Consider the following 26,317-nt stretch of genomic DNA (forward strand, 5'->3'; position numbering starts at 1 on the left):
AAAAAGGTGACTGTGTTATTATAGTTTTAATGTACCTTTTACAGACATAAGTCAGTATCTTTGTACAAAAGTATGCCAGGCCATGAATATCTCACCAGAATCAGGGCAGCTGATCCCATTGTCCTGAAGTGGGTGACGGGTGAAGAAGAAAGGGTAATGCAGAATCTTCTCCCCTGTTCAAGGTGTAGGGCGCCAACAAGGAAGACCATCTGGGGATAAGGGGTAGAATGCATTAAAGAGCATTTAGGGGCACCTGGGTGGCTCAGTTGGTTAAGCATCTGACTTTTGATTTCTGCTCACATCATGATCTCGGGGTTTGTGAGATGGAGCCCCGCTTTGGGCTCTGCGCTGACAGCGTGGAGCCTGCTTGGAACTCTCTCTCCTCTCTTTGCTCCTCCCTTGCTTGCACATGATCTCTCTCTCAAAATAAACTTAAAAAAAAAAAAAGGCATTTAGAGTAGTATTGGGGGCTGTGTATTTGTTGGCCTTTGTTCTCACTGGCTTAAGGCGGGTGAGGACCAGGAATTCCTCCATTATTGTTTTCCTCGCTGCACCACCACCTCCAAATAACGATTCTGCCACACAAATGTTTGTCGTCACCTTTCGGGACCCTGCGTGACAGGGTAAGAGTTCCGTGCTAGAGAAGCCAAGGGAGGAAACCGAAGCTGATTGTTGGTTTAGTTTGGTTTGGATGGTGGTTGTTGAGCAGAAGTCAGAAAATAACTCCAAACAAGCAGTGATCTCTACACAGACGCGGGGCCAGAAGAACAAGGCATTAGGAGTCACTTTCAGAAAAAGGAGGCCCCACGGCGCGGACGGAGAGCTTCGGTCAGCGATCCGCTGAGGAACAGGAAAAAGGGCTGCACGGAAGAGCTCCGCTGCCTGACCCCCAGGAAGGCGCCCAGCGCCCGAGTCTGCGGCCAGGGAGGCGGCGGGACCCGCCGGACCACACTCGCCGGGTCCAGGGTTCGCGCGGCGCGCGGGGGGCGGGGCTCCGCGCGCATGCTCAGCTCGCGGGCCCTCCGCGTCGCCCGGCTCGGGAGGCGCCGGAAGCACCGGGAGCCGCCGCATGGCGCAGGCGGGGAGCGCCGGTCGGGGGGCCGAGGGGCAGAAGGCCGCGGGCGCGGCCCCGGGGTGCGCGCTTTGGCGCTGGATCCCCGGGCTGCTGTGGCTGGCGGTGGCCGCGGGCGGGCCCTCCCAGCGCCGGTGGCCCGTGCCCTACAAGTGAGTGCGCGCGGGCGCGGCGGGGCGGGGGCCCGCGGCCCGGAGGCGGAGGCGGCGCGCGCGGGCGGTGCAGGACCGAACTGAGAGCGCCGGCGTCGCCCCTCTTGGCCGCGCGACGCCCGGGCCGTTTCTTCCTCCCGGGACCCTTGGGCTCGTTTCTAGGTGGCCTCGGCTCAGGGCAGGCCAGAGTCCTGGAAGAAAAAGGAGTAATGTGATTTTATTTGGGTGACTTTTAGATACAAGTAATCAACTCTTTGAATGGTTAGAGGAGGCTTGGAACATCGTGTTTATTACTTGACGTCATGCATGTCATTAGTTAGTCATTAGAGTGCGTGCATATTGGCACAATATACAGCACGGCCTACGGGTCTTGGCTCTCTGGGAATTTCCATTTTTAGGTAAAAGTCACGCGTCCTGGGAATTCCGGGAAGGTTGGTGACCTCGTCTGTCGTTCATTTTCAGTCTGGGTGTAAGTTGTGGTCTTAAGACGAGGACAGAGACTGCACACCTGTGGAGCTGATTGGAGCCTTTGACCTAGAAGAGTATTCCCACGGCCTAAGATGTTCACGTGGCTAAACAGAAAGAAAACACGGTATTAACGTCAAGCACGGGAAAGGCCAACAGATTTTGCAAACACACCACTATTTCAGATGACGAAATAGTAAATGGGGAGGCAGGATAGCCTAGCTGTCCCCTGGGTTCCAGTCAAATCAGGCACCACCAGCACTAGCTTTTGAAATTGGCAGTGTCACTCAGTATCTCTGTGCCTACAGGACGTGACTTAGAAAGTAGGAATGGATGAAGCCCCTTGGTGGCTCAGTCCTTAAGCCTCCTACTTTGGTACAGGTCATGATCTTGGGGTCTGTGAGTTTAAGCCCCCCAGAGCCTGGAGTCTCCTTCAGATTCTGTGTCTCCCTCTCTCTCCCCCCCTTCCTGCCTCATGCTCTTTTTCTCCTTCAAAAATAAATAAGCGTTCATAGCAGCACTCTCCACAATAGCTAAAACATGGAAGAGCCTAAGTGTCCATCAACGGACGAATGGATCAAGAAGATGTGGTTTATCTATACCATGGAATACTACATGGCAATGAGAAAGAATGAAATCTGGCCATGTGTAGCAACATGGCTGGACCTTGAGGGTGTTACGCTGAGCGAAATAAGTCAGGCAGAGAAGGACAAATATCATGTGTTTGCACGTATAGGAGGATTAGGAGGAACTTGACGGAGGAACAAGGGGGAGAAGAAGGGCGGAAATGGTGGGGGAAAGGGAGAGAGGCAAACCATGAGAGACTCTTGAATGCTGACAAAAACTGAGGACTGATGGATGTGGGGGGGAGGAGGGATGGGCATGGAGGAGGGCACTTGTGGGGATGAGCACTGGGTGTTATGTGGAAACTAATTTGACAAACTATTTGAAAAAAAAAAAAAAAAGTATGTGAAGAAACTACCAAGGGCTGCAGAGAAACCTCCCGAAATAATTGGAAAAACAAAACAAAACAAAAATAAATAAGCATTTAAAAAAAATTTTTTTTTAAGAGGGAGGCTTGTTAGGAGGATTAAATCTAGTAAATGTCAGCTATTGTCAAGCCTGGATAGGAGTGTCTTCTGTTCACTAAATGGTTTGCACCACTTCCTTGTTTTGCTTGATATATATGAAAAGAGAAGTTTGGGTTTTCTTGAAAAGAAAAAAGTTAATAAAACGTTCATAAGTAAAATTAAATGTTCAATAAAATAAGGAAGAGATTGTAAATACAAACTACTTGATTTATAGTTAGGGCAAGGAATTGACTATACCTTAGGGTTTCTATAAAAGTTTCAAGTAGTCAGTACCTGCCAACATTTAGTCTTCTCAACTGAGTATAATAAAATTTAACTTTATTGGGGCGCCTGGGTGGCTTAGTCGGTTAAGCGTCCGACTTTCGCTTAGGTCATGATCTCGCGGTTCGTGGGTTCGAGCCCCGCGTCGGGCTCTGTGCTGACTGCCAGCTCGGAGCCTGGAGCCTGTTTCAGAGTCTGTATCTCCCTCTCTCTGACCCTCCCCTGCTCACGCTGTCTCTCTCTCTCTCCTAGAAATAAAAATATTAAAAAAAAATTTAACTTTATTAAATTATACTTTTGAAATTACCTTTGACCTAAAAGATTTTGCTTTAAGCAAGTGAAAACTATAGTTATGTATTTGTTTAAACCCATTGAGCACCTATAAAAACAAGGAAGTGTACGTGTTTCATAAACATTGGCTAACATCAAGATTTTAACTTCTTAAAATAGAATTTTTTGTTGATGCGTTAAGTTGTAAAAGAATCGATCTGTCTAAAATTTTAGAGATCCAGGATTCTTAGAGGATAGATAGAGGCAGTGTCCGTCTTTCTCCCGTCTTTCTCTTCCAGTGCCAAATATGGCAGGTGACCAGCAAGTGTCTCTTGACTTCAGCAGTAGTCACTCCTCTAGTCCAGCTGGGTGGCCCTCTCTGGGGGCCTTCTCCGTTACATTATTGCCGTAACCTCCTCATTCACCTCTGCCTTAATTTCGCCTCTCTCGCCACTCTCTTCTGACTTCTAAAATAAGGCTTGTTTTACAGCAAATTCAGTCACCCTAGGTCTGCTAATTAACATCCTTTAAGCTAACTCTGGGGCTCAGCTGTGGGAGTCCTGGGGTGCGGTTCACGCTGCATTAGTGCAAAATGACAGTCCCTGCCTGTCTCTCCTCCCTCGAAGCCTGAATTCCAGCATTGTTTACCTACTGTCTTATAATACTTAATGTTGTCCCTCCTTTTATGTCCTAGCCTTCGAAAGTATTTTAAAAACCTGAGATAGGTCTTCATCCCCGTCTTTGCTCTCCTCATCCCCACCTGTTCCACATCAGGTAAAAGTGATTTCTCTGTTTTCTGTGCCCATAGGACTTTGTATATTTCTTTAGCACTCACCATAACGCACCATATTAGTTGTTAAATGTCTTTCCAGTCCTCACCTAAATGTCCTTGAGGAAGGGAACATCATTTTAATTCTGCTTCCTTCCTCCCTTGCATAGTGTCCTATAGTAGATCCTTAGTGATCAGTTGGTCACTGGTTGATTTTTTTTTTAATTTTTTTTAACATGTATTCATTTTTGAGAGACAGAGATGAGAGCGAGTGGGGGAGGGGCAGAGACACAGAATCTCGGAGACACAGAATCTGAAACAGGCTCCAGGCTCTGAGCTGTCAGCACAGAGCCCGACACAGGGCTCAAATCCATGAACCATGAGATCATGACCTAAGCCTAAGTCAGATGCTTAACCAACTGAGCCACCCAGGTGCCCCAATTTTTTGTTTTTAAAAAATTGTGTAATATTTTATTTTATTTTTGAGAGACAGAGCACAAGCAGGGGAGGGGTAGAGAGAGGGAAACACAGAATCCAAAGCAGCCTCCAGGCTTTGACCTGTGAGCACAGCCCGACAAGGGGCTTGAACCCATGAACGGGAGATCATGACCTGAGCTGAAGTCAGAAACTCAACCAGCTGAGCCACCCAGGTGCCCGTTTTCAATTTTAAAGATTTAATTGGCTTTATTAAATGATTGATGAATTGGGCAGCATCCCATCTAACAAATAGAGGGGCACTCATGTTGGTTAATTTTTTTAATGTTTGTTTATTTTGAGAGAGAGACAGAGAGAGACAGAGAGAGAGAGAGAGAGGGAATCCCAAGAAGGCTCTGCACTGTCAATGCAGAGCCGGACATGGGACTCAAACCCAGGGACTGTGAGATCATGACCTGAGCTGAAATCAAGAATCAGATGCTTAACCGACAGCATCACCCAGGTGCCCCCTGTTGGGTAATTCTTAAGAAAATAGAAAACATATTCTATTTCATTATAATTATTTTGAAATAATCTTAACATTTGGATTGTTTAGGAAATTAAATGTTGTTTGAAAAATATTCCTTTATTCAGTGAATATTTGTCTATAAGATCTGGATCTATAAACATTTTTTAAGATAGTGCCCCTGTGTTCAAAATTCTCACAATGAGAGCAGATAACAGGGAAGCATGCATTTATCAAATGTATCATTTGCTTTTAATGACTTCATTGGAGTTTGTTGACAGAATAACAAAATGTTTAAACACTATGGGCTAAACTTTGAATGTTTTTTCTGAAAATGTTACTACAGTGATACTAAAATCTGAATTCTAAAATGTACAAGAAGTGGGGCGCCTGGGTGGCTTAGTCGGTTAAGCGTCTGACTTTGGCTTAGGTCGTGATCTCGCGGTTCGTGGGTTCGAGCCCCGCATCAGGCTCTGTGCTGATTGCCAGCTCGGAGCCTGGAGCCTATTTCAGAGTCTGTATCTCCCTCTCTCTCTGACCCTCCCCTGCTCACGCTCTCTCTCTCTCTCTCTCTCCTAGAAATAAATAAAAAGATTTTTAAAAAATGTACAAGAAGAACCAAATTCCATCTAAGTTTGTGGTTTCTTTTTTCTTTATTAGACGCTTTTCCTTCCGCCCAGAACCAGATCCTTATTGTCAAGCTAAATACACTTTCTGTCCAACGGGCTCACCTTTCCCATTTATGAAAGGTGATGATGTCATTGAAGTCTTTCGGTTACAAGCCCCCGTATGGGAATTTAAATACGGAAACCTCCTGGGACACCTGGTAAGGCTGCATCTTGATTTTATAACTTTGGTTAGTTATTTATTAAACATTAAGTGGATTTGAGGGAATAATCGCTGTTCAGAGAGCTAATTTTAGATTATGTATAATTGGTGTTCCTCCTAACATATTTAAAATGAGTAGTCAAAAAATGTTATCATGTTTTGTGATCCTGACAGTAACAAATGCAGTTGCTTTATTCCTTTTAATATTCTGAATCCATACCCAAGTCCGCATACCTAGCTCCTGGGAAGTAAGAAAGGAGTAGGCCCAGAGGAAGGGCAGGGCAGTCCGGTGACACTTCATTTCCAGTCCCTGCTGCACACATTTTCCTAGGTTAGCTCACCAGTTGAGCCTCTCATCGCCCTGGGAAGTATGTAGACTTCCTGAGCCTGTGGCATGGAGCTTCTCCAACCCATTCTAAACTGCAAAGAAATTAAGAGCATGTCCGTATAGCATATCTGAGATAAGCAGCATTGGTCAAAACCAGAGTGGACAAGGGCCTGGAAGTGGTGGAGCCACAGAGTAGACGCAAGAATAGCACCATGGAAGAGGAACAGCTGAGTTGTTCTACTTGCTGTGCAGTTGTGATACATTAACATTTTCTCCCATCTGGTTCCTGGACCAGTGGTTACTTCACAGATGCTTTCACACATGTATGATCTTTACACAGAAAATTATGCACGATGCCATTGGATTCAAGAGTACTTTAACTGGCAAGAACTACACAATGGAATGGTACGAACTTTTCCAACTTGGAAATTGCACATTTCCCCATCTCCGACCTGAAATGAATGCCCCTTTCTGGTGTAATCAAGGAGCTGCATGCTTTTTTGAAGGAATTGATGATATTCACTGGAAGGAAAATGGGACATTAGTTCAAGTAGCAACTATATCAGGTAAGTTTCAAAAATATGGCAGTATTTGATGACTGCATCAATATCCAAATGAAAAAAATTGCTTTCATTGAGGCATTTCAGTCATGTTCTACCTTCTAGAGGTCAGTTTACGAAATATACTTCTGGAAGCAATAACTTTTGATCAAACTATTACTCCTGTAAAACATCACCTTTAGTAGTCTTTTTTTTTTTTTTTTTTTTAATGTTTATTTCTTTTTGAGAGAGAGTGTGTGAGCAGAGAGGGGCAGAGAGAGAGGGAGACACAGAATCTGAAGCAGGTTCCAGGCTCTGAGGTGTCAGCACAGAGCCCAATGCGGGGCTGAAACTCACAGACCTCGAGATCATGACCTGAGCCAAAGTTGGATGTTCAACCGACTGAGCCACCCAGGCTCACCTTTAGATGATGAGTAGTGTATCTCCTCTATTCCATGGTAAAAAAATGAAATGATAAAATGTTTTCTGCAGTTAAATTGGACTTTCTAAATAAATAGTAGAAGAAAATTGACAGAATGCCTGAGAAAATATTTGATCAAAGGACCTGTTAACTGTATCTGGAAAAAAACTTTTTGAGTGATGATAAAATATTTTCATGTCAAGAAATAATAACAGCTGCCACTCATGGGGACTTACTCTGGGCCCGGCAGTGTTCTGAGTGCTTTACCTATATCATAATCATTTATCACAATCCCCTGAGATAGTTACTTCTATTTCCCCCATTTTACAGATGGATAAAAGTGAGGCACAAAGTCATTAAAATCACACAATAAGTAGGTGGGACCCTAATCCTGGCAGTGAAGCTCTATTGGCCATTTTCTTGACTACTTCTACTACATTGCTTCCTAAAACACATACAGTCTTACACATTTGAGGCTCCTTGAGCAACTGAAATATTTTATCACTGAGATTTTCTGTTCTTTTGGATATATTGGAAAGTTGCTGAAACACTTAGAATTTTGCTGCATGTGTTGTATTGTTGGCTAGTGATGAAAAAACGAGTTCAGAACTTTTATCAGAAACTGGTATGTGACCTTGTAAAATATGTGGGTCATATTTTACTGACTCATTACCTCGTGGGTAGAATGGGGATGAGACTGTCATTGCATTCTGGAGGTAGGAAGCTTGCCCATGTGATTTTTAGAGCTCTGCATTATAATTGTTCTCCAAGAAAGTGGAAATCTCTGAAATGAAAGCACTGTTTGTGATAAGAGTTATTCAGTGAACCATAGAACTTGAGGAAGTTATCAAGCTTTCCACTTGGATAGCCCTTTACAAAGCATTTTGGAGCATGTCTTCTCACAGTTCAGTGGGGAGGAGAAAACACACTTCTTCCTTATATAAATAAGGATTTGAGGGTCAGCCAGGTAGCATGACTTGCCAGTCACAGATCCAGATGTAGAACCAGGGATAGAATTGTGTCTTAAATCTAATCTGGGGATCTTTTAACTATACACCATGCTGTTTTCTAATCTTCCTTCCTTCTTCCTAATTGATATGCCCCAAAGCATCCCAGCAATATCAAAGTCCGTTTCTCTTTTAACAGTGCTCAGGGTGATACTTTTTTTCATTCCAGGCTGTTTACGTTTCTCTTTTCTCCTTGTCCACCTATTTCATTATCTGGAAATTCTTCTGACATCAGTATATGATAGAAACAAGTGATCACTACTTTATATAAAAGTTTGTAATATGCTAGTACTTAAATCTGTCAAATTTTCTTTTTTTTTTTTAAGAATTTTTTTTTTTTTAATGTTTTATTTATTTCTAGGAGAGAGAGAGAGAGAGACAGCGTGAGCAGGGGAGGGTCAGAGAGAGAGGGAGTCACAGACTGAAACAGGCTCCAGGCTCTGAGCTGGCAGTCAGCACAGAGCCTGACGCGGGGCTCGAACCCACGAACCGCGAGATCATGACCCGAGCGAAAGTCGGACGCTTAACCAACTACGCCACCCGGGCGCCCCAAATCTGTCAAATTTTCTATCTGCTTTATAATTAATCCTGTTCATTGAGATTTTCTCATGTTACAGAATAGTGTTTCGAAGTATTCTCTCTTAATTACAGTAACTTTTTAAAGTTGAAGAACACTAAGAACAGTATCCCCAGTTCTGAGAAAACAAGCTTTCAGGGCGCCTAGGTGGCTCCGTCAGTTAAGTGACTGATTTGGGCTCAGGTCATGATCTTGTGGTTCGTGGGTTTGAGCCCAGCATCAGCCTCTGTGCTGACAACTCAGAGCCTGGAGCCTGCTTCAGGTTCTGGGCTCCCTCTCTCCCTCTCTCTCTGTCCCTCCGCCACTCATGCTCTGTCTCATTCTCTCAAAAATAAACAACAAAAAAGGAAAACAAACTTTATATTATTCCATAGTTTTAATTCTAAAAAATTGATAAAGGCAGCTGCTAGATTCATTTTATAGAACATGAAGTATTGATTTCATGGACTCAAGTTGGAGCACTTAAGAAAGGTTTACGTATAGGGTGAAAAAGTGAAATGTTGTGGTCGAGCTCTATTAGGCATTGTAAATGCCCAGATGAGGTTGTTACCATGCAAAAGTATGGTGTTTTCTTAACATTTGGAGAGCTTCCTCTGGTCTGGTACAAGGTCGTAGGAGAGTGTGAGCTGTTCTGAAGTCTGTATAGTCCACGAACATGGCCGAAAACATTTCCAGTTCAGTTGATTCACTGGAAGAATTTGTATGGTTAGTGGCAAGGTTGTGAGCAGAATCCCAACAGGTACAAGTACAGAAAAAAAAAAGGAAATCCCAAATATTCAAAGTGGATAGTGTACGGCACTTTCTCTTGTAACATTAGTGGGCCAGCCTCCTAGAGTAGCTGTTCCTCTGGCTGCCATTCATACTGTATGCACCCAAGGCTTTGTGACACGAAAGCTCTGCACTTCACCTCTGCCATTCTTACGCTGCCTTTGCCCCATTCACTTTTTCCTCTATCCAGTTTTTCCTCGTTTTCTTTCTTTTGCCTCTGAATCCAAGATTTGTTGGGTAGGGTAAAGAAAGAGGGCTTCTGCGTGTGTATGATTTTGCTTTCGATGATAGCTTAAATGATTACAGAATTGGTATGTAAGACTTTATATACCTATTATATCTAATCTTTACAATTCAGAAATACCTTGTGCTTTGAAAAGTGGAATGAAAATTAGCTGAGCTTGGATTCCTATTGTGAGATACAGGTTTGGGACTATTATTATAAATAATAAATAATTAAAAAATTTAATACTACTACTTATTCATGACCTTAATCAGGTTAGAACATTTTACATAAAACTAGTATGATTGGCTTCGATGTTCACATAAGTAATTTTTTTTCTTTTTTAACTAGGAAATACATTTAACAAAATGGCAAAGTGGGTAAAACGGGACAATGAAACAGGGATTTATTACGAGACATGGACCGTCCAGGCCAGCCCAGAAAAGGGGGCGGAGACATGGTTTGAATCCTACGACTGTTCCAAATTCGTGTTGAGGACATATAACAAGTTGGCTGAACTTGGAGCCGAGTTCAAGAAGATAGAAACCAACTACACCAGAATATTTCTTTACAGTGGAGAACCTACTTATTTGGGAAATGAAACGTCTATTTTTGGGCCAACAGGAAATATGACTCTTGCTTTAGCCATAAAAAGGTTTTATTACCCCTTCAAACCACATTCATCAACTAAAGAATTTATGTTTAGTCTCTTGCAGATTTTTGATGCAGTGATTATACACAGACAGTTCTATTTGTTTTATAATTTTGAATATTGGTTTTTACCTATGAAATTCCCTTTTATTAAAATAACATATGAAGAAATCCCTTTACCTAACAGAAACAAAACACTCCCTGGTTTATAAAACTTTAATTCTTCTGCTTTTTTTTTTTTCTCCTGTCACCAGCATATGTTTTTCAGGTAGTGTTTTTCATTCGTGGATTTCTTAGGCCCTTCTTCTTGGAGCAGAAAGGTAGAATGCACCTGGGCAGAACTGCAGCATAGCATCTCAGGACTTTTTTTGGAGAGGAGCTGAAACTCTCAAATGGCATTAGCCTAAGTGAGCCTGTTAGGTGATCTTGATTTCAAACTCCAAGACTTTGTTAAAATGAATTACAGTTCATATCAGATACATAGGACCTTTGGACCCCATCTTTTTAAATTGTGGATATGGTATGCCAAGATTTTAAAAAATACCCTCAGTGACATTTTCATGGTGAGGGCTACTTTTTTCTGGCAGTTACAGTTTTTCCTTTAAGTACTTTTTGGTGGTTTAGACAGACTTTGCAACTTTTGTAACTGGGGACCATTCTAGTGGTTGATTCTGTTCTTTTACTTAAAGACTAATTTGGACACTGTGGCTGGAGTGGTTTTGCTTCCAGAGGTGGTAAAAACAGTGTTAAAGAGCACAAGTTTCTAGCTAGCATTTTAGAACTAGCCAGTAACTGGCATTTTGTGATGCAGGCAGCTTAGCATTTCTGAACCTTATCTCTGAGATGAGTCCTCTTTTAGGATTGTTGTAAAAATTGAAGCTATGTATGTCTGGCATAGGAAAGTTACAGAAAATGGTAGCTATAGTGATGAATCAAAGCACATACCACTGTCCTTGATCTGGCTAAATGTAGTTTACATGCCAACCTTTCCTGGGTTTTACAGTAATAATCTAAACTTTGAGCTGACAGCTTTAATGCTTCTGCAGTTGTTCAAGCACATGGGACACAGAAGTACCTGACTGCAGACATGTCTGGGTGAATAGGCACCCTCTGACAGACTTCTTTACTGCTTTGTGTAGTCCTTCACCCGGCAGAGATCCCAGTTTGGTAGGAGGGTATACTTCTCAGAGGACAGATCTCCCAAGTAGCGGGGCTTCCATTTAGTGCCATCAGACAAGGTTTCAGGGTCCTTTAAATGTCTGATGACCAACTGAACACTGTCTATTCATGGAAAAAAGGCCAGTTAGTAAGATGATGAAGCAGAGACCATCCGTTTTAATATGTAAATTATGTCCTTCAGTTTCTACTAACATTTGAGTGCCTCCTGAGAGAGGTTAGTACATTACCATTGAGTTCTCCTACAAAGCCTAACCACAGGTATTATTTACCTGATCAAATGAGTAAATTGGAGCTTAGAAAGTCTAAATGACCTTTCCAGGGCTACCCTGCTAATGGTACTGGAACCACATTTTGAACCAGTTCTGCTGACTGGATGGGAAACATGATCCCATCCAAGGACCCACTGGATGGTTTCCAGTGGCAAGGTTTCATTGTCAAAATGAAGTCCTCAGACCAATGCCTGCACCATAAGTTACTACTAAAACCACAGGTTACTGGTCAAGCATAGATATTGATGGGAAACTTCTTTTAAAGTAATCTTGTCTTTGTTGACTCTAATAAAAAAAAAAGGGGCTTGTAATTTTGTAGGTCTTTGTTTCATTTGTCAAAGAATTCATTTTTATTGTCTTTTTTAAAACTACAGGCACCACAACAGTCTAAAAATAAAAGCCCAACCCTTTACCACAGATAGCTTGAGAAGCACTGGATTATTCTGCCTACTGCACAGAGGCAAAGTCATGCTGAAATACATAGGGAGAACTTTACGTCACTGCCTACCATTTAGCCTTTGTATTCCTGGTAATAGTGTAAAGACTCCTACTTAATTTTGCCTTTTAACTTGCTGGTTGTCTTCAGAATGTCAACAAACTTGGATCTTTGCGTTATCACCACCTAGTGGCTGAAATCAGGCAATGCCAACTTCTGGATTCTTGAGAAAACTGATCTGGGAAAATAGAATTTTGGATTTTCTAGAACTGCATTGGGGTAACATGCAAAAACTCTTGTGCTAACTATAAAGCACAGGACTTGGTTCTGTAGCAAAGGCAAATGAGGATACCTGGACATGGAACCTGAGTTTTAAAGCAAGGTTCTAAACAGTTACATTAAATTCAAGATTTTTCAGTTCCTATGAATATTAACAACTGGAGACATTTTGTGAAATAGGTAGACTCAGGTAACTAGAGCATAGAGAGCATAAAATTCATATTAGTTCTTCTTAAGATTTTATCAAACTTGTCAACTGTACTTACAAGGTGAAGCAGGGCTTTTGGAGTAGAGATGATTCAAGAACATGCTTTCAAAACGGTAGTTGAGAAACCAAAATATGGCCAGGCGGGAATTTGCCAATTCTACCATGTAACTTAAATGTGATTTCTATTTTTCTGTTAAGTTACAAATGTATAAAATTTATTGCTAAAAAACCATTCTGTTGGAAGTTTGGGCATTCTGTTGGGCTTTAAATTAATATATCCTCACTTAACTAATTCTGGCTAGTATTAAGTATACTCAAAGTGCCATCAAGTATAATTTAATACGTACATACAGGAACACAGTCAAAAGGTTAAAACTGCTAAACATTAAATATTTGGAAACTTCAATATTGGCTCCTTTGAAATCAGGAAGTAAGGTCTTAGTAAAAGTCAGTTTTATAATCTGATCTGGTGGCACTTAATGAATTTTTTGGGACTTCAGTTCCTTTAAGATGACTTTTTTTTTTTTTTTTAAGATTGTTGGTATGTTATATAAAGAACAATGTTCCAAAACCACACACATGCTTTTTCCCTGTTCAGAGCCAAAGTTTGGCTGGGCTGGCCAGTTTGTTTCCGCCATCTTCCTATTTAACCTTCATTGTCCAAATAGGTTGCTGTGTTCTCAAACCTTCCTATCTACATTTTCTCTCCCCTACTTAAAACAAGATAGGCTATTAATCTTACATTCTTTTACTTGATTGATTATTCTGAGGATAAGCTCTTAGTTCACTTGTGGAGTAAAGGGCTTTGTGTCCACTTTATATGCCCTAAGACCTGTCCTTGTGTTTAAAGTAAAGTTGGGTGTCAGGAAGCAGGTAAAATTTTTCTGGCTGCTTGATAACTTTAAAACCACATATAAACTGAATCTGGAGTCTGCAAAGATTGTTCCCAGCTACGTATGGGGTAGGAGTTACTTACAGCTTCTTAAAAGCCCTAGTTCATGAGGCACCCGGGTGGCTCAGTTGGTTGAGTATCCAACTTGGGCTAAGGTCATGATCTCACCCTTAATGCGTTCAAGCCCTGCACTGGGCTCTGTGCTGACAACTCAGAGCCTGGAGCCTGCCTTGGATTCTGTGTCTCCCTCTCTCTTTGCTCCTCCCCTGCTCGTACTTTGTGCCTCTCCCTTTCTTAAAAATAAATAAAAACCTTAAAAAAAAAAATGACCTAGTTCAGGCCTGAGCCTTCTTCACACCAACCCCTCCCATGTATCTATTCTAAGCTTTTCCATAAATACAAAAAATTATTTTTGAATGCAATAAATTGATTTAATCTTTGGTCATGCCTTTTTTTTTCCTGATAGTATTGTTACTATCCCAGATTACCAAGGGAAATTGAAGTTATTTTCTGGAAGTTGTTAAAATAGGAAATGAAAATAATTTCAATAGTTTAAGAATTATTCTTTTTAAATTTTTTATGTTTATTTTTGAGAGAAAGGCAGAGACAGATTGAGCAGGGAAAAGGGCAGAGATAGAGAGAGACACAGAATCAGAAGCAGGCTTCAGGCTTCTGAGCTGTCAGCATAGAGCCCAATGCGGGGCTCAAACTCACAAACCATGAGATCATGATCTGAGCCAAAGTCGAATGCTTAACTGACTGGGCCACCCAGGTGCCCCAGAACGATTCTGATTCTATGAATTTATGTAAGACATTTCTCTATGAAAAGGCTATCTGGGTTCAAGGACTTTCACTAAGAATTCTATTTCAAAGTAATCTGTTTTATAAATTCTTATTCTAAAAACAAAGAGCCTATTCTTTTTAACAACCATTTACAAAATTTGAAAAGTAAGTTTACATTTCATGGTGAGTTTTTATTTTCTATCACTTTAGTCATCAGAACTTATTTCAAGAATAGACCTCATTTACCTAATCTTACATCTTTATAATAGTCATTTTACCATAAACATATTCAAAATTAAACACTGTATTCATCAAATATAAATTTGAAACTAAAACCATAAGTTTATAAGTTTAACTTGTTGGGAAACCAAATCTATATATGTTAGTGTAGTATAATTAAAAATTATAATAATACAACAGCATTAGTAACTATCTTTATTCTCAAATTGATAAAAGCATTTAACATATACTTACAGTATAAACAAAGTAAGTGCTATGCATTTTGCTTATAAAGTGACTTAAGGTATTTCAAGCATTATATAATTCAGTTTGTACAAAAAAGTAAATTTCTAAGTAAAGCTTTGGTTAGTAGAACTGATTATGTACTGTCAAATCCATTTTCCAAAGTTGTTCAAGGGAAAAAAGGCTTATCCACTATCACATGTATTTCTTGTATAAAGCTTTTGACTATTTAGTAGGAAGGGAAAATACTACAATAATTGCATTTAATTTCCAAGTCTGGATCAGCCTCTTTTCTTCTCATTTGCATGTGGCCAGAACTTTTGAAAAGTATAAATTAGGTAGAAAATCACCTCTTACTTTATTCTTAGGAAGGTAATCTATTTAAAAAATAGATTAGAGCTGTAAGACTGTTAGCTTCCATAATGATGCTTTCTAAAAGTTTCAAGCATTACTATATTATTCCATTGGGGGTAAATCACTTCTAATTTCCCTTAGGAAGGTAACATCTACTAGCATTAGTGCTCAGAATCAAAGCTTATATAATACCTAAAAACAACTAAATGTAGCCCCAAACTTAGTATTTTTTATAGCAATGTATGGTTTACCTTTATTCATATGAAATAAAAATGCTACCTAACTTAAATAATATAAAATAGCATTTTAACCAAATTAACAATCACAAAATTGCAGACATTGTTCTATTAAAATTTTCCAGTCCACTGAGTGATATTTACTCAAAAATATGATTATGAACTTAAATATATCCTGTGTTGAGTTCACTTGTTTATACTGAACAAGTGGTGTTCCTTTTATGATTTTTGAAATTCTACTTATGTAACTATTTAATTCCAAAATGGAAAATGAGCCATCACTAAAATTCACTGGAGAATAATATTCTTTCATGGAAATAATTTATAAACATTTTAAAGTTCTACCTTTAATTACCTCAATTTGGCTTTTTTAAATAGATAAGCTTTTCATTTCAATTAATGTATATAATACTCAAAACTAGCTTAAACAAAGAAACAAAACCAAGGAAAACTGGCAAAGCATTCCTTACTTTACATAGGATGCCTCAAAGTGTCACATACATAGTAATATATCACAGAAGAGAATTTATATGGTTTAGCAGATTATCGAGCAAACCTGAAAGTTTATACAAAACTAAACACTGCCTCCCTTCTGTTTATTTTCTTTTAATTTGATCTTGGCTCTGTTTATTATCCTTCTATAATAACCACTGTGTGACACAAACCAATTTTCTAATAGATCCAATTACTTATACATATCTCTTTAAACAGCTCTGTAACATATCTGAGAACATTCAACCAATTTCTTTCATTCGATATGATATAGCCTACATTTTTCTCACAAAATGCTCACTGTCCTGAGCTATATTAAACACCTTATAACAGGTGTATGTATAACTGAAGACCCTAAAATGTCAAGTTTACATTTTAAAAAAATGCATAGAAAACATAACATTTTGGAAAACTTCTTAGTACTCACTTCTCGGATATTATATAGGTTTTGTTTCTTTCAGGCTGTAAAATGTTTCATCTTTATAATGGACTATTACTTTCAGATCTGAACCACATTTAAAAAATTTTTTTCTGAGATTTGACTGCTGTTAGGCTAAAGAAACAGATGAAGTTTTCTGACCAAAAGTGGTCTATGGGTCTTCCAATAAACAATCCTTATATATTCAATGCAGGTATCAAATTTCCATGCCACAAAATAGTAGAATTACATCAGAACTATAGGAAATAAACTCTTATTATAATACAATATCCTTAATGTTAAGGTGCTATTCATCATGCCCTACATCACTCAGTCTTTACCAAGTAGGCATCATGTCTGGAAACCACACCCTACCAAGATGCTTGGACACCTCCCAATGGATCTGCTCCAAGCTGTATTTTTGGTCAGGAATTAATACTTCTTCCATAATGGATAATTGAGACAGGCGGCCACCACACATCTTCACAAACTCAACAAAGGCACTACATGAGACTTCACATTCCCCTAGTCCGATAGCTGACAAATTTTTACAACGTTCTGCTATGCGAATTAACTCTTCATCAAGTGGCCGTAATCCATTAGCACATACTACTAGTTCAACTAGTCTAGGGCATGTCATTCCCACACGGCCAAGCACATCTTTGCTTACTGATCTCCCAAAGTAAAGATGGGTGGCAGGTATTTCATACCGAAAGAATGGATCAAATTCCTCTTCATATAAAAAAAAATACATCACTAAGTTCACTTTTGGTGAATGTCTGATGAAAGCATCCCAGCTGCTTTTCTGAATAGTATGGAAGTGTGTCTGTCCAGGATTCTCACTTACTACATCAATGCGCAAATGTTCTAATCGAACATGTTTTTCAGAAGATAAAGCCAGCAGCAATTCATCACTTAGCAAGTGGTAATTCAGAGCCAGCTCACGTAAGCCGTGACACTGATCAGCCACACAAAGGATGCCTAGGAAGAAAAAAGACCTAATTATTTACAAATTTTTGTACAAGTTCATTATCTGTTCAAAAAATTTAATCAAGTACGTGTCTTCAAAAAAATATTACCATATTTCCCTTACAAAGCTCTACAGTTTAAAATTTGGTTATATGGCTGAACTAGCAGAAAGTCACAAACATTTAAAAACCTATTACTAGGGGCGCCTGGGTGGCTTAGTCGGTTAAGCANTTGAGTCACAAAACAGGTGGGATTTGAGGATTCTTCAAAGTCCTCTTGTAGCCAGGCAGTGCCGTGGCAAGCCACGCTAGAGCGTAAGACAAAAAGGAAAGTCACTGGCACTGACATTATCTTTATTTAAAATGTTTGAATGTTGGGGGCGCCTGGGTGGCTTAGTCGGCTAAGCGTCTGACTTTCGCTTAGGTCATGATCTCGCGGTTCGTGGGTTCGAGCCCCGCGTCAGGCTCTGTGCTGACTGCCAGCTCAAAGCCTGGAGTCTATTTCAGAGTCTGTGTCTCCCTCTCTCTCTGACCCTCCCCTGCTCACGCTGTCTCTCTCTCTCCTAGAAATAAATAAAAATATTTTAAAAAATAAAAAAAATAAAACCTATTACTAATTCTGTCTGTAAGAAAATGAGACCAATTCTAAACCTCATACCATAAAAAGATATAAGGCTCACTTATCAACTTACAACAATTAAGAATTTTTTTTACAGTTTATTTAGAGAGAGAGAGAGACAGTGCAAGTAGGGGAGGGGCAAAGAGAGAGACAGAGAATCCCAAGCAGGCTCAGGGATGTCAGTGCAGAGCCCGATACAAGGCTCAAACTCATGAACCTGTATGACTATGACTTGAGCCGAAACCAAGAGTCAGACACTTAACCAACTGAGCCATCCAGGCACCTCAACAATTATAAATTATTAATAAATACAGATGACCCTTGAACAACACAGGGGTTAGGGGCACTGACTACTGTATAGTTGAATATGTATAACTTTTGACTTCTCACTTCATTATTAATAGCCAACTGTTAGCCAGATATAACATAGTCAATTAATACATATTTGTGTAATATATACTACATTCTTACAACAAAGTTAGAGAAAAGAAAATATTAAGAAAATCATACAAAGAAATATATTTACAGTAGAATACTGTATTTATGAAAAATCCACATGTATGTGGACCCACAGTTCAAACCCATGTGGTTCAAGGGTTCGGTGTATGTTAATGTACCATAACAAAGGTTTACCCCAGTAATGCATAGACAGTGTCATATTAAAAAAAAAAAATTGATTATTGGGGCGCCTGGGTGGCTCAGTCGGTTAAGCGTCTGACTTTGGCTCAGGTCATGATCTCACGATTCGTGGGTTCGAGCCCCATGTCAGGCCCTGTGCTGCCAGCTCAGGGTCTGGAGCCTGTTTCGGATTCTGTGTCTCCTTCTCTCTCTGGTCCTCCCCTGTTCACGCTGTCTCTCTCTCTCAGAAATAAATAAAACATTTAAAAAAAAATTGATTATTAACACCAAACTTATAGATTAAGCAAGAAAAATTACATGGTCATCGCTACAGAGGCCAAAAGACACTTTTGGAAATTAAAAAACTAATTCTAATTAAAAAGAAAAAAATGTAAAGCCATATAAAAGAATCTTATGTAACTAAAAACTTTTGAGAGGTTTTTAAAAAAGGTTTCTATCAAGTGAGCAACAAAGAGTTTTTTAACAGCTAATAGTATGTAATAAACATCAAATTTCTAAAAAAAAAAAAAAAACCAAGATACCACTAGATAAATGACTCAAAGTTAACTAACCAATTTCCATTAATGGATATAGTAATTATAACTAACAAACTCTAATATATCCAGAAATCAGTTCCATAAATGGTTCCCACACTGTGCTTCAGAACTGCCCCAAACCCCGATCAAGCAGATCTAATCTCTGAAATGGCCTCGTATTGGAATTCTATCCCAGGGAGCCTGTAGTACTTGATATATGACCCAGTCAAACCATTTCTTTTCTTGTGTTTAGAAACAAGGATAGAAACAAAACATACATCATATTATCTATTATTTATTGTACAAGTATGATATGTCAGGTACTAGATACGGTACACCATATATACTCAAAAAAATCTAGAAAAATAAATTATTTCTATTTTGAAGTTGATGCAGCTACAGACAAACACAGACTGAGTGACTCTTAAGTTCATGCGCTTAACTACTACTTGAGAAGTGACAAGACAGAGGCACCAATAAGCCAAAGCTTAACAGCAGTGGGAAAATATAGGCAAAGAAATCAATAAAGAGATAGCCTGAATCACAAAAGAGTCCCCGAAAGAGGGAATAAGACATCTGTGCTTTACTATTCAGCCACTACAAAGTTTCTGTTCTCTACAAGGGATGTATGTACTTTGAAATAAACCCTCATTACCCAAGGTAACCTGAACACATCTCTGTTCTTTGCAATCTTATAAAGCTTGATATAAACAGAAAACAAATACATGGGGCATGGTAACCAAAGATGCAAATAGAAGAAACTGAGATATCATTTAATAACTATTAAAGTAGTTCTGGGGCACCTGGGTGGCTCAGTCAGTTAAGTGTCTGACTTTGGCTCAGGTGATGATCTCACATTTTGTGAGTTTAAGCCCTGCATTAGGCTCTGTGCTGACAGCTCAGAGCCTGGAGCCTACTTCAGATTCTGTGTCTCCTTCTCTCTCTGCCCCTCCCCAACTTGTGTTCTCTCTCTGTCTCTCAAAAATAAATAAATGTGGGAAAAAAACTTAAAGCAGTTGTGGCAGGCATAATTCTGAAAGTGGTCCCTAAGAATTTACAACCTAATCCCTAGCACCTGTAAGATACCACTCCCATGATTACATTATATAGCACAGTTGACTTTAATATGATTGTCCAGGCGGTTCTAATCTAATCACATGAGCCCTTTAAAAGCTGAGTTTTCTTTGGCCAGTTACAGAAAAGTAGTCAGTCTCAGAGCTTCTCTGGCTATGCAGAGAAGCTAGCTAAGCAATGGCTGTAGCTCTGATCTACAGAGCTGTGACACTACCAAAAGAGTGTCAGTTTAACGTGCTAAATTTGTAGTTGTTAGTTATGCAGCAATAGGAAACTTAAACAGTTACTATATAATTCAGCAATTCCACTCCTAGGTATATACCCAAAAGAAATTAAACCATCTGTCCACACAGAATCTTATAAAGGAATTTTCAGAGCAGCACTGTTCATAATAGTCAAAAGGTGAAAATAATGCAAATATCGATCAAATGATCAATAGATAAACATGGTACAATCCATACAAGGGAATATTTGGCAATAAAAAGAAATGAAACACTGATACATGCTAAAATGTGTACAGAAACCAATACGTTTTGGGTATTGTACAGAAACAATACCAAATATTGTTGGTAGTATTATAAATTCATACAACTCATTTAGAATACAGCAAAAAGCATAAAAAAGATCTGGACCCTATGACCTAGTTCTTCCACTTAATCATCTGTCCTATGGAAGAAATTGATAGACACAAACTGCTATGTGCCAAAATGGTTCATTTTTTAAATCACAGCAAAAACGTAGAAACAAGTATCCAACCTTAAAAGAATTATAAGGCAAATGTTGGCTTATCAAGAACACAGGACACTAAGTAACTAAATGTTCATTAGTTCAGCTATTAATTAATGAGTGTCTTATATGTCAAGCACAGGTGCTAGGATGGTAAAGATACAACATGAACAAAACGTCCTTATCCTAACAGCAGGCAGCAGATAATTAAACAAGAATGCTCTGGGAGTCATAACAAGGGAAATCAGGGAAAGTTTCCCAGAACTAACACAGTGAGACATAGAGAATTAGAAAGCACAAGCTAGAACAAAAGATACGGGAGAAGGAAAGTGAACAGTATTTCCTGTGTGAACTACCCACATATGGAAGAAACACAAGCATTCCAAGAACTGAAGCATTTCAAGCCTTCAGGTCAACATACAGTATGAAAGTAAGGTAACATCTTAAAGGATGAAGCCCTACAGAGAGGCAAGGGCTAGATCATATGGGACCTTGTCAGCCTCAGCTTGGATATTATCTAAAGCACAGTGAGAAGACCTGAAGAAAACTGGAGAAAAAAATCTGATTTATATTTTAGAAAGATTACTCTGTAGCATGGAAAACACATTAGAGAAGAACAAGCTGCAAGTTAGGAAATTAGTATAAGAGGGTACTGCACAAAGATTACCAGGACCTGTACTAGACGAGTAAGAGTAGAGATGAAGAAGGCAGAATGTCTTAGTTCGAGCTGCTTAAGAGAATACCACAGACAGGGTGGCTGAAGCAATAAACATTTACTCTTCACAGTGCTGGAGCCTGGAAGTCCAATCTGGATGCTAGCATGGTAAGATTCTGATGAGGTCCACAACTCTTCCTGGCTTGTGGATAGCCACCTTCTCCCTGTGTCTTCACATGGTGAAAAAGAGATCATCTCTCTCCTCTCTCTTCTTATAAGAGCACTAATGCCATTTATGAGACCTCCACCCTCATGACCTATCTCCCAATCTACCTCTAAATACTACCACACTGCAGCCTAGGGCTTTACTAATATGAATAGGAGACCTGGGAGAGGTCTGAGGAGGGGATCAACACAAATCTTCAGTCCACAGTGTAGAACTCAAGGCATATTTCAATGATGGAATCACCAGGCCTTGGTGACTAAAGGGATGTAGAAAGGAAGGGTAGGAAGAATCAAGGATGTCTGTCAGGTCCTTGACAACTAGATGGATGGAGCCATTTACTGAGACAGCACAAAGGAAAAAAAGCAAGAGATTTAGATAGGGGGAGAAGAAAATCCATTCTTCTGAAGTACCAGTGAGACATTCTAGAGGAACTGGGCCACTGGCAGCTCAACACATAGTTCTGGAGTTCCAGAGACACTGTAAGTAGGAAGTGTTAACATACAGAAAATAACTGACACCACAGACGATGATAACACAGCCCAGAGCTCACATAGTAAGACAAAAAGGACTCAGCACAGAACACAGTGAAACACCAAAATTTAAGGAATGAAAAGAGAAATCACCAAAAAAAATGGTAGGAACAATCAAAGAGGAAGAAAGAAAACAAGACATAATATGGTACAAGAGTCAACAGGCACTAGCGTCAAATGGTAGTAGTAGTAGTAGACATCAAGTAGTAGACAATTATAAGGACTATGTGAAATAGGAAAAATTGTTTGATAAAATATTCAGTGACTAAAGAACAGAAAAAAGCTCTTAATTTCAACTTAGAAAAAGAAATAATCCCAATATGCAAAATATAGAAAGAAAATATGCAAATATGTTAAATTTTAAATTAAAATCGTCTAAGGTTATATTCTTAAATTTAAAAGTATTTCAAGTGCTCTATTTCATTTCCTTTCCCTTCCTGAACAACTTGCCCAAAAGCCATGAGGTAAGATCAAGCAAGTTTATACTATTCTATCACAACTGATGTGTGTATTTAATAAAAGTAAATGAATATAAGATGTAACAGCATAAAGAGAATAATGAACTCATAGTCTCACTGAGAAACCAGAGACCCAAAGCTCTCATATAGAGTGGGAAGTGCTGTTAAGTTACATTCTTAACCACACATGGTGGTTCTAAACCAGAGAGGAGAAAATAAGAACAAAACCGGATCATCTGAGCTGAATTCTAAAGGCTGGCCTAGAGTTGCTGGATTAAGAAATGGGAGGAAAAAAAGTATTCCACAAAGCACAGTGCACTAACCACACACACACAGGTACAAAGAACTGTAGTTGTATAGGACTACAGTAAAAGCTATATGTGAGTGAGTAGCAAACAAGATTAAAGAGATAGGTGGAGGTCAAGATACAAAAGACCCTGTACATTATAAAGCTATGAAGTATGGACCTTGCTCCCATAGCAACCCATATAGTACACAGAAAATGTGCCAAGGTCATGTAAGAAGTAACTGCCCAAAGTCTATTCTTCTTAAGTTCCAGACTATTTAGATTATCATCTTCAGTAATAATCTGGAAGTGGCAGAAGCAGCTAGGGAAATACTGCAATAGCCATTCCTGTCACCAACATCCTCCCTGTAGGAGAAGTAGGACACTGTGTAAGTAATCTCCATCCAAGAGGAAATCACTTTCTTGGGGGAAGGCCAGGCTTTAGTCATGGCAAGAAGGTAGGAAGTATTTTGTAAAGACATCAAGGATTTAACATCGTCTTTTAAAAATAGGTTTCCCAAATAACACAGCCAAAAGACTGGGAGGGATGTCAACAGCGGGAGAATGTGTCAGAAGTGAAGCATCAGAAAGTAGTAATACCAAGTGTGAGTTTATACTTATTTTACAATACAAACTATTTGAAATTTAAGTGATCTGCAACTGAATAATGAATGAATTAATGCTCAGAAAATTCTATACAAGAAAAGTTGGAATGAGCTTTCCCAATGCTATTCCCCATTTGATGGGTTCTTGGCTCCAAAATTCAAATTAGGAAAAGGGTTATCTTGCAAAATGTAAGGTGGCAACTTCAACGCAACTCTCCTCCCTTTCCGCAGTGAGAAGAAAAGCAATTATGAGATTGCTCTGATTCAAAACCTACCTGGCTGGCTCAACTACAATTAAAGAAAGTTCTATTTTACCTAAAGGGCACCTCATGCAAATCTAATACTGTCCTTTTTTTTTTTTTTTTTTAATTTATCCATTTTCTAGCACAGATTGGACACAAGCTGCTAAATAAGAGTAAAAACTAAGTTGAAACTAAGTGTCTAGGCTAGGAATGCTACAGAAATTTATGCTACTGTATTATGACATTAAAAATTTGTTTATGCATATTTTATGCAGCTCTCAAGGAGATGAAATAATCATATTAACCTACCCTCAAGTTTAATGATCAGTTTTAATTTAATACATCTGTACATTTTAGTAAAATGTTACCTGGCAAAAAAGACAACATACCTGCAGGAGAGACATGAGGACAGCTGCTCATTTTCAGCAGCTTGAGTGTATCGCTGTTGTTGGCCACTAGTACTTTGAGGGATGGATCATCTACTGGGGTATCATCTATCTTAAGCGATGACAAGGATTTGGAATTTACAAACACTACTGTCAGTGCAGAAATAAAGTGAGACTGAAAAGCAAAAAAATGGAAAAAAAAAAAAGCTTCATTATGAGACATGAGAATTGGGGGGGGGGGGGGGGTGTTCATATAAGACATATATGGTTCATGTGACCGCTAATGATATATTCCATAACTGTTTTAGGGGTAGCATTCTGACACTCCGTTGTTGGGGATATCTTAAAAAATGGAGGTGATTATTTGCTGTATTTGAGAAAAGCTTTTTTACCTGTAGAAAAAAGAGATTTCAAGCCTCTAAATCACAATAATGACTGGTAAGTAAAAAGATGAATTACAGAATCCGATGAGAATACGTCCAGTGTTTTGTGACACTGAACTGCATTCTTTTTTGGTCTGATAGTTAATGACCATTAAAATAGTAATAAAATTATTAGCATAATCATTAGAAATTAAAATATCAACTCAGACTCACTTAGAATACAAAAAGCTCATGGAAAAATTGATTCTAAAAGAAGCAAAATCATACCTAAATAAAATTCCAAGTTTAAAACTCCTTTAAATATGTTAAATTATGTATAATATTTTCAAGCCATTTATCTTAATGTATTTTTCCACAAATGTACCAATTATTATTATTCCATTTATTATATACATGTAATATTTCTTGGACACAGAATATGACCTCAAGGAACCACTGTAGGGCAGCAGGAATCAAAGCATGGTCAGAGTATGTAACATGGAATCAGCTAAAACCAACAGACAAAGAATCCAGGAGTAGGAAAGAGAGGTCAACATATGCTCCAACACTTTCCTCTAGATAACCAACCTCAAGCTCCACTTAGCTTTATAAATTCACTACAGCAATGAAAAGGAATGAGGGCAAGCTAAGAGCCAATAAAGTACAAGGAAACATCATTTTCATGATGACATTCCCTAATTTTCCTCCACAATTAAATAACTGGTTAACTACTTAAATTTTGATTAAATAACTTTTTGCCTATTTAAATGTTAACTCTTTCTCCTAATATATTCACCTCAAACTCAATTATATCTATACAATCACATTTCATTAGTACACTCATGACTGCATCTCTGCGTTCTTTTTCCCATTTCCCTCAGATTTAATACCTCTGGTCAAATATACTTCTTTCATGTTCTCTACAACTCTTCCAGGATTTCCAAGGCATAGCAACACCCTATTTCAATCTTCTACAAGAGGCAAAATTGAGGGTGGGGGCCGGTGAGGAATAACATGAGCATCTTAGGCCCATTTAATAAGGAAAGAAGCCATTCCAGATGCATCATAGTTCCCAAAGACAAAACTACTACATGTAATTACAGTACTAGCATCTGTATAATGATAATCCTGGGTAATAAGGAAAAAAAGGGAAATTAAATTTGTTCAGCATACCTTATAATATGGTATGTTTTACATATACCATATGTGTTTTTTAACTATGGTATATACATAGAAAATCAATTCAAAATATATCATTTCCCATATGAAGCATGAACAAGGTGCTACTATGCCATGTAAGTCAGTGCTCTCAGAATCTCCTGGATGGCTCACAGGAAGGGGAAATTCGAATAGGGAAAGTAACCCAAAATTTCCAAATTTCTTAGATGATTTTCATGCACATTAAGTTTGAGAACCTCAGGGCTCTGACTCATGTACTTAGAATCTTAAAATGCTGAACAGAATCTCTATTTCCCTTATTTTACAGGAGGAAAACATTTTATCTCAAATGTATGTATTTAAAGAACCTTTTTAAAAACCAATTAAGACTTTGAAATCAACTGGTGAGACATTTGTTACGAATATTTCATTCCATAACCACCTGAGTTATAATACACACTCAATTTAGTACTATTTCTTCCTGAATCATCCTAGTAA

At 38.9% G+C, this 26,317-nt stretch overlaps 2 protein-coding genes across 4 annotated transcripts in view; one reads left to right on the forward strand and one right to left on the reverse strand.

Annotated features, from left to right (window-relative positions):
* Positions 1 to 999: 999 nt before the first annotated feature.
* Positions 1,000 to 13,139, forward strand: CLN5 (CLN5 intracellular trafficking protein). The gene is made up of 4 exons (XM_039252452.1): positions 1,000 to 1,224; positions 5,681 to 5,846; positions 6,517 to 6,742; positions 10,063 to 13,139. The coding sequence occupies exons 1-4, from the start codon at positions 1,070 to 1,072 to the stop codon at positions 10,572 to 10,574; spliced, it is 1,059 nt and encodes a 352-aa protein (XP_039108383.1). The 5' UTR covers positions 1,000 to 1,069; the 3' UTR covers positions 10,575 to 13,139.
* FBXL3 (F-box and leucine rich repeat protein 3) overlaps positions 1,507 to 26,317 on the reverse strand; it is a 34,722-nt gene continuing 9,911 nt past the window's right edge. For 2 of the 3 annotated variants that reach the window (XM_039252451.1, XM_039252449.1), the window contains 2 exons: positions 24,303 to 24,474; positions 14,579 to 17,351 (listed from right to left, as the gene is read on the reverse strand). In XM_039252451.1, the coding sequence (XP_039108382.1) occupies positions 16,708 to 17,351; positions 24,303 to 24,474 (816 nt within the window). In that variant the 3' untranslated portion in view covers positions 14,579 to 16,707. Of the gene's footprint in view, positions 1,797 to 14,578; positions 17,352 to 24,302; positions 24,475 to 26,317 lie in introns of those variants that run through there. The other variant, XM_039252450.1, reaches the window with a different exon arrangement.

Source organism: Hyaena hyaena, unplaced genomic scaffold (genome assembly GCF_003009895.1).
Source record: "Hyaena hyaena isolate Hyena2069 unplaced genomic scaffold, ASM300989v1 scaffold_413, whole genome shotgun sequence".
NCBI lineage: Eukaryota > Metazoa > Chordata > Mammalia > Carnivora > Hyaenidae > Hyaena > Hyaena hyaena.

Coding starts and splice junctions, on each gene's coding strand:
- CLN5 (XM_039252452.1), top strand. CDS start 1,070: ATGGCGCAGGCGGGGAGCGCCGGTCGGGGGGCCGAGGGGCAGAAGGCC. Junction 5,847..6,516: donor GAAACCTCCTGGGACACCTG/GTAAGGCTGCAT, acceptor ATCTTTACACAG/AAAATTATGCACGATGCCAT. Junction 6,743..10,062: donor TCAAGTAGCAACTATATCAG/GTAAGTTTCAAA, acceptor TTTTTTAACTAG/GAAATACATTTAACAAAATG.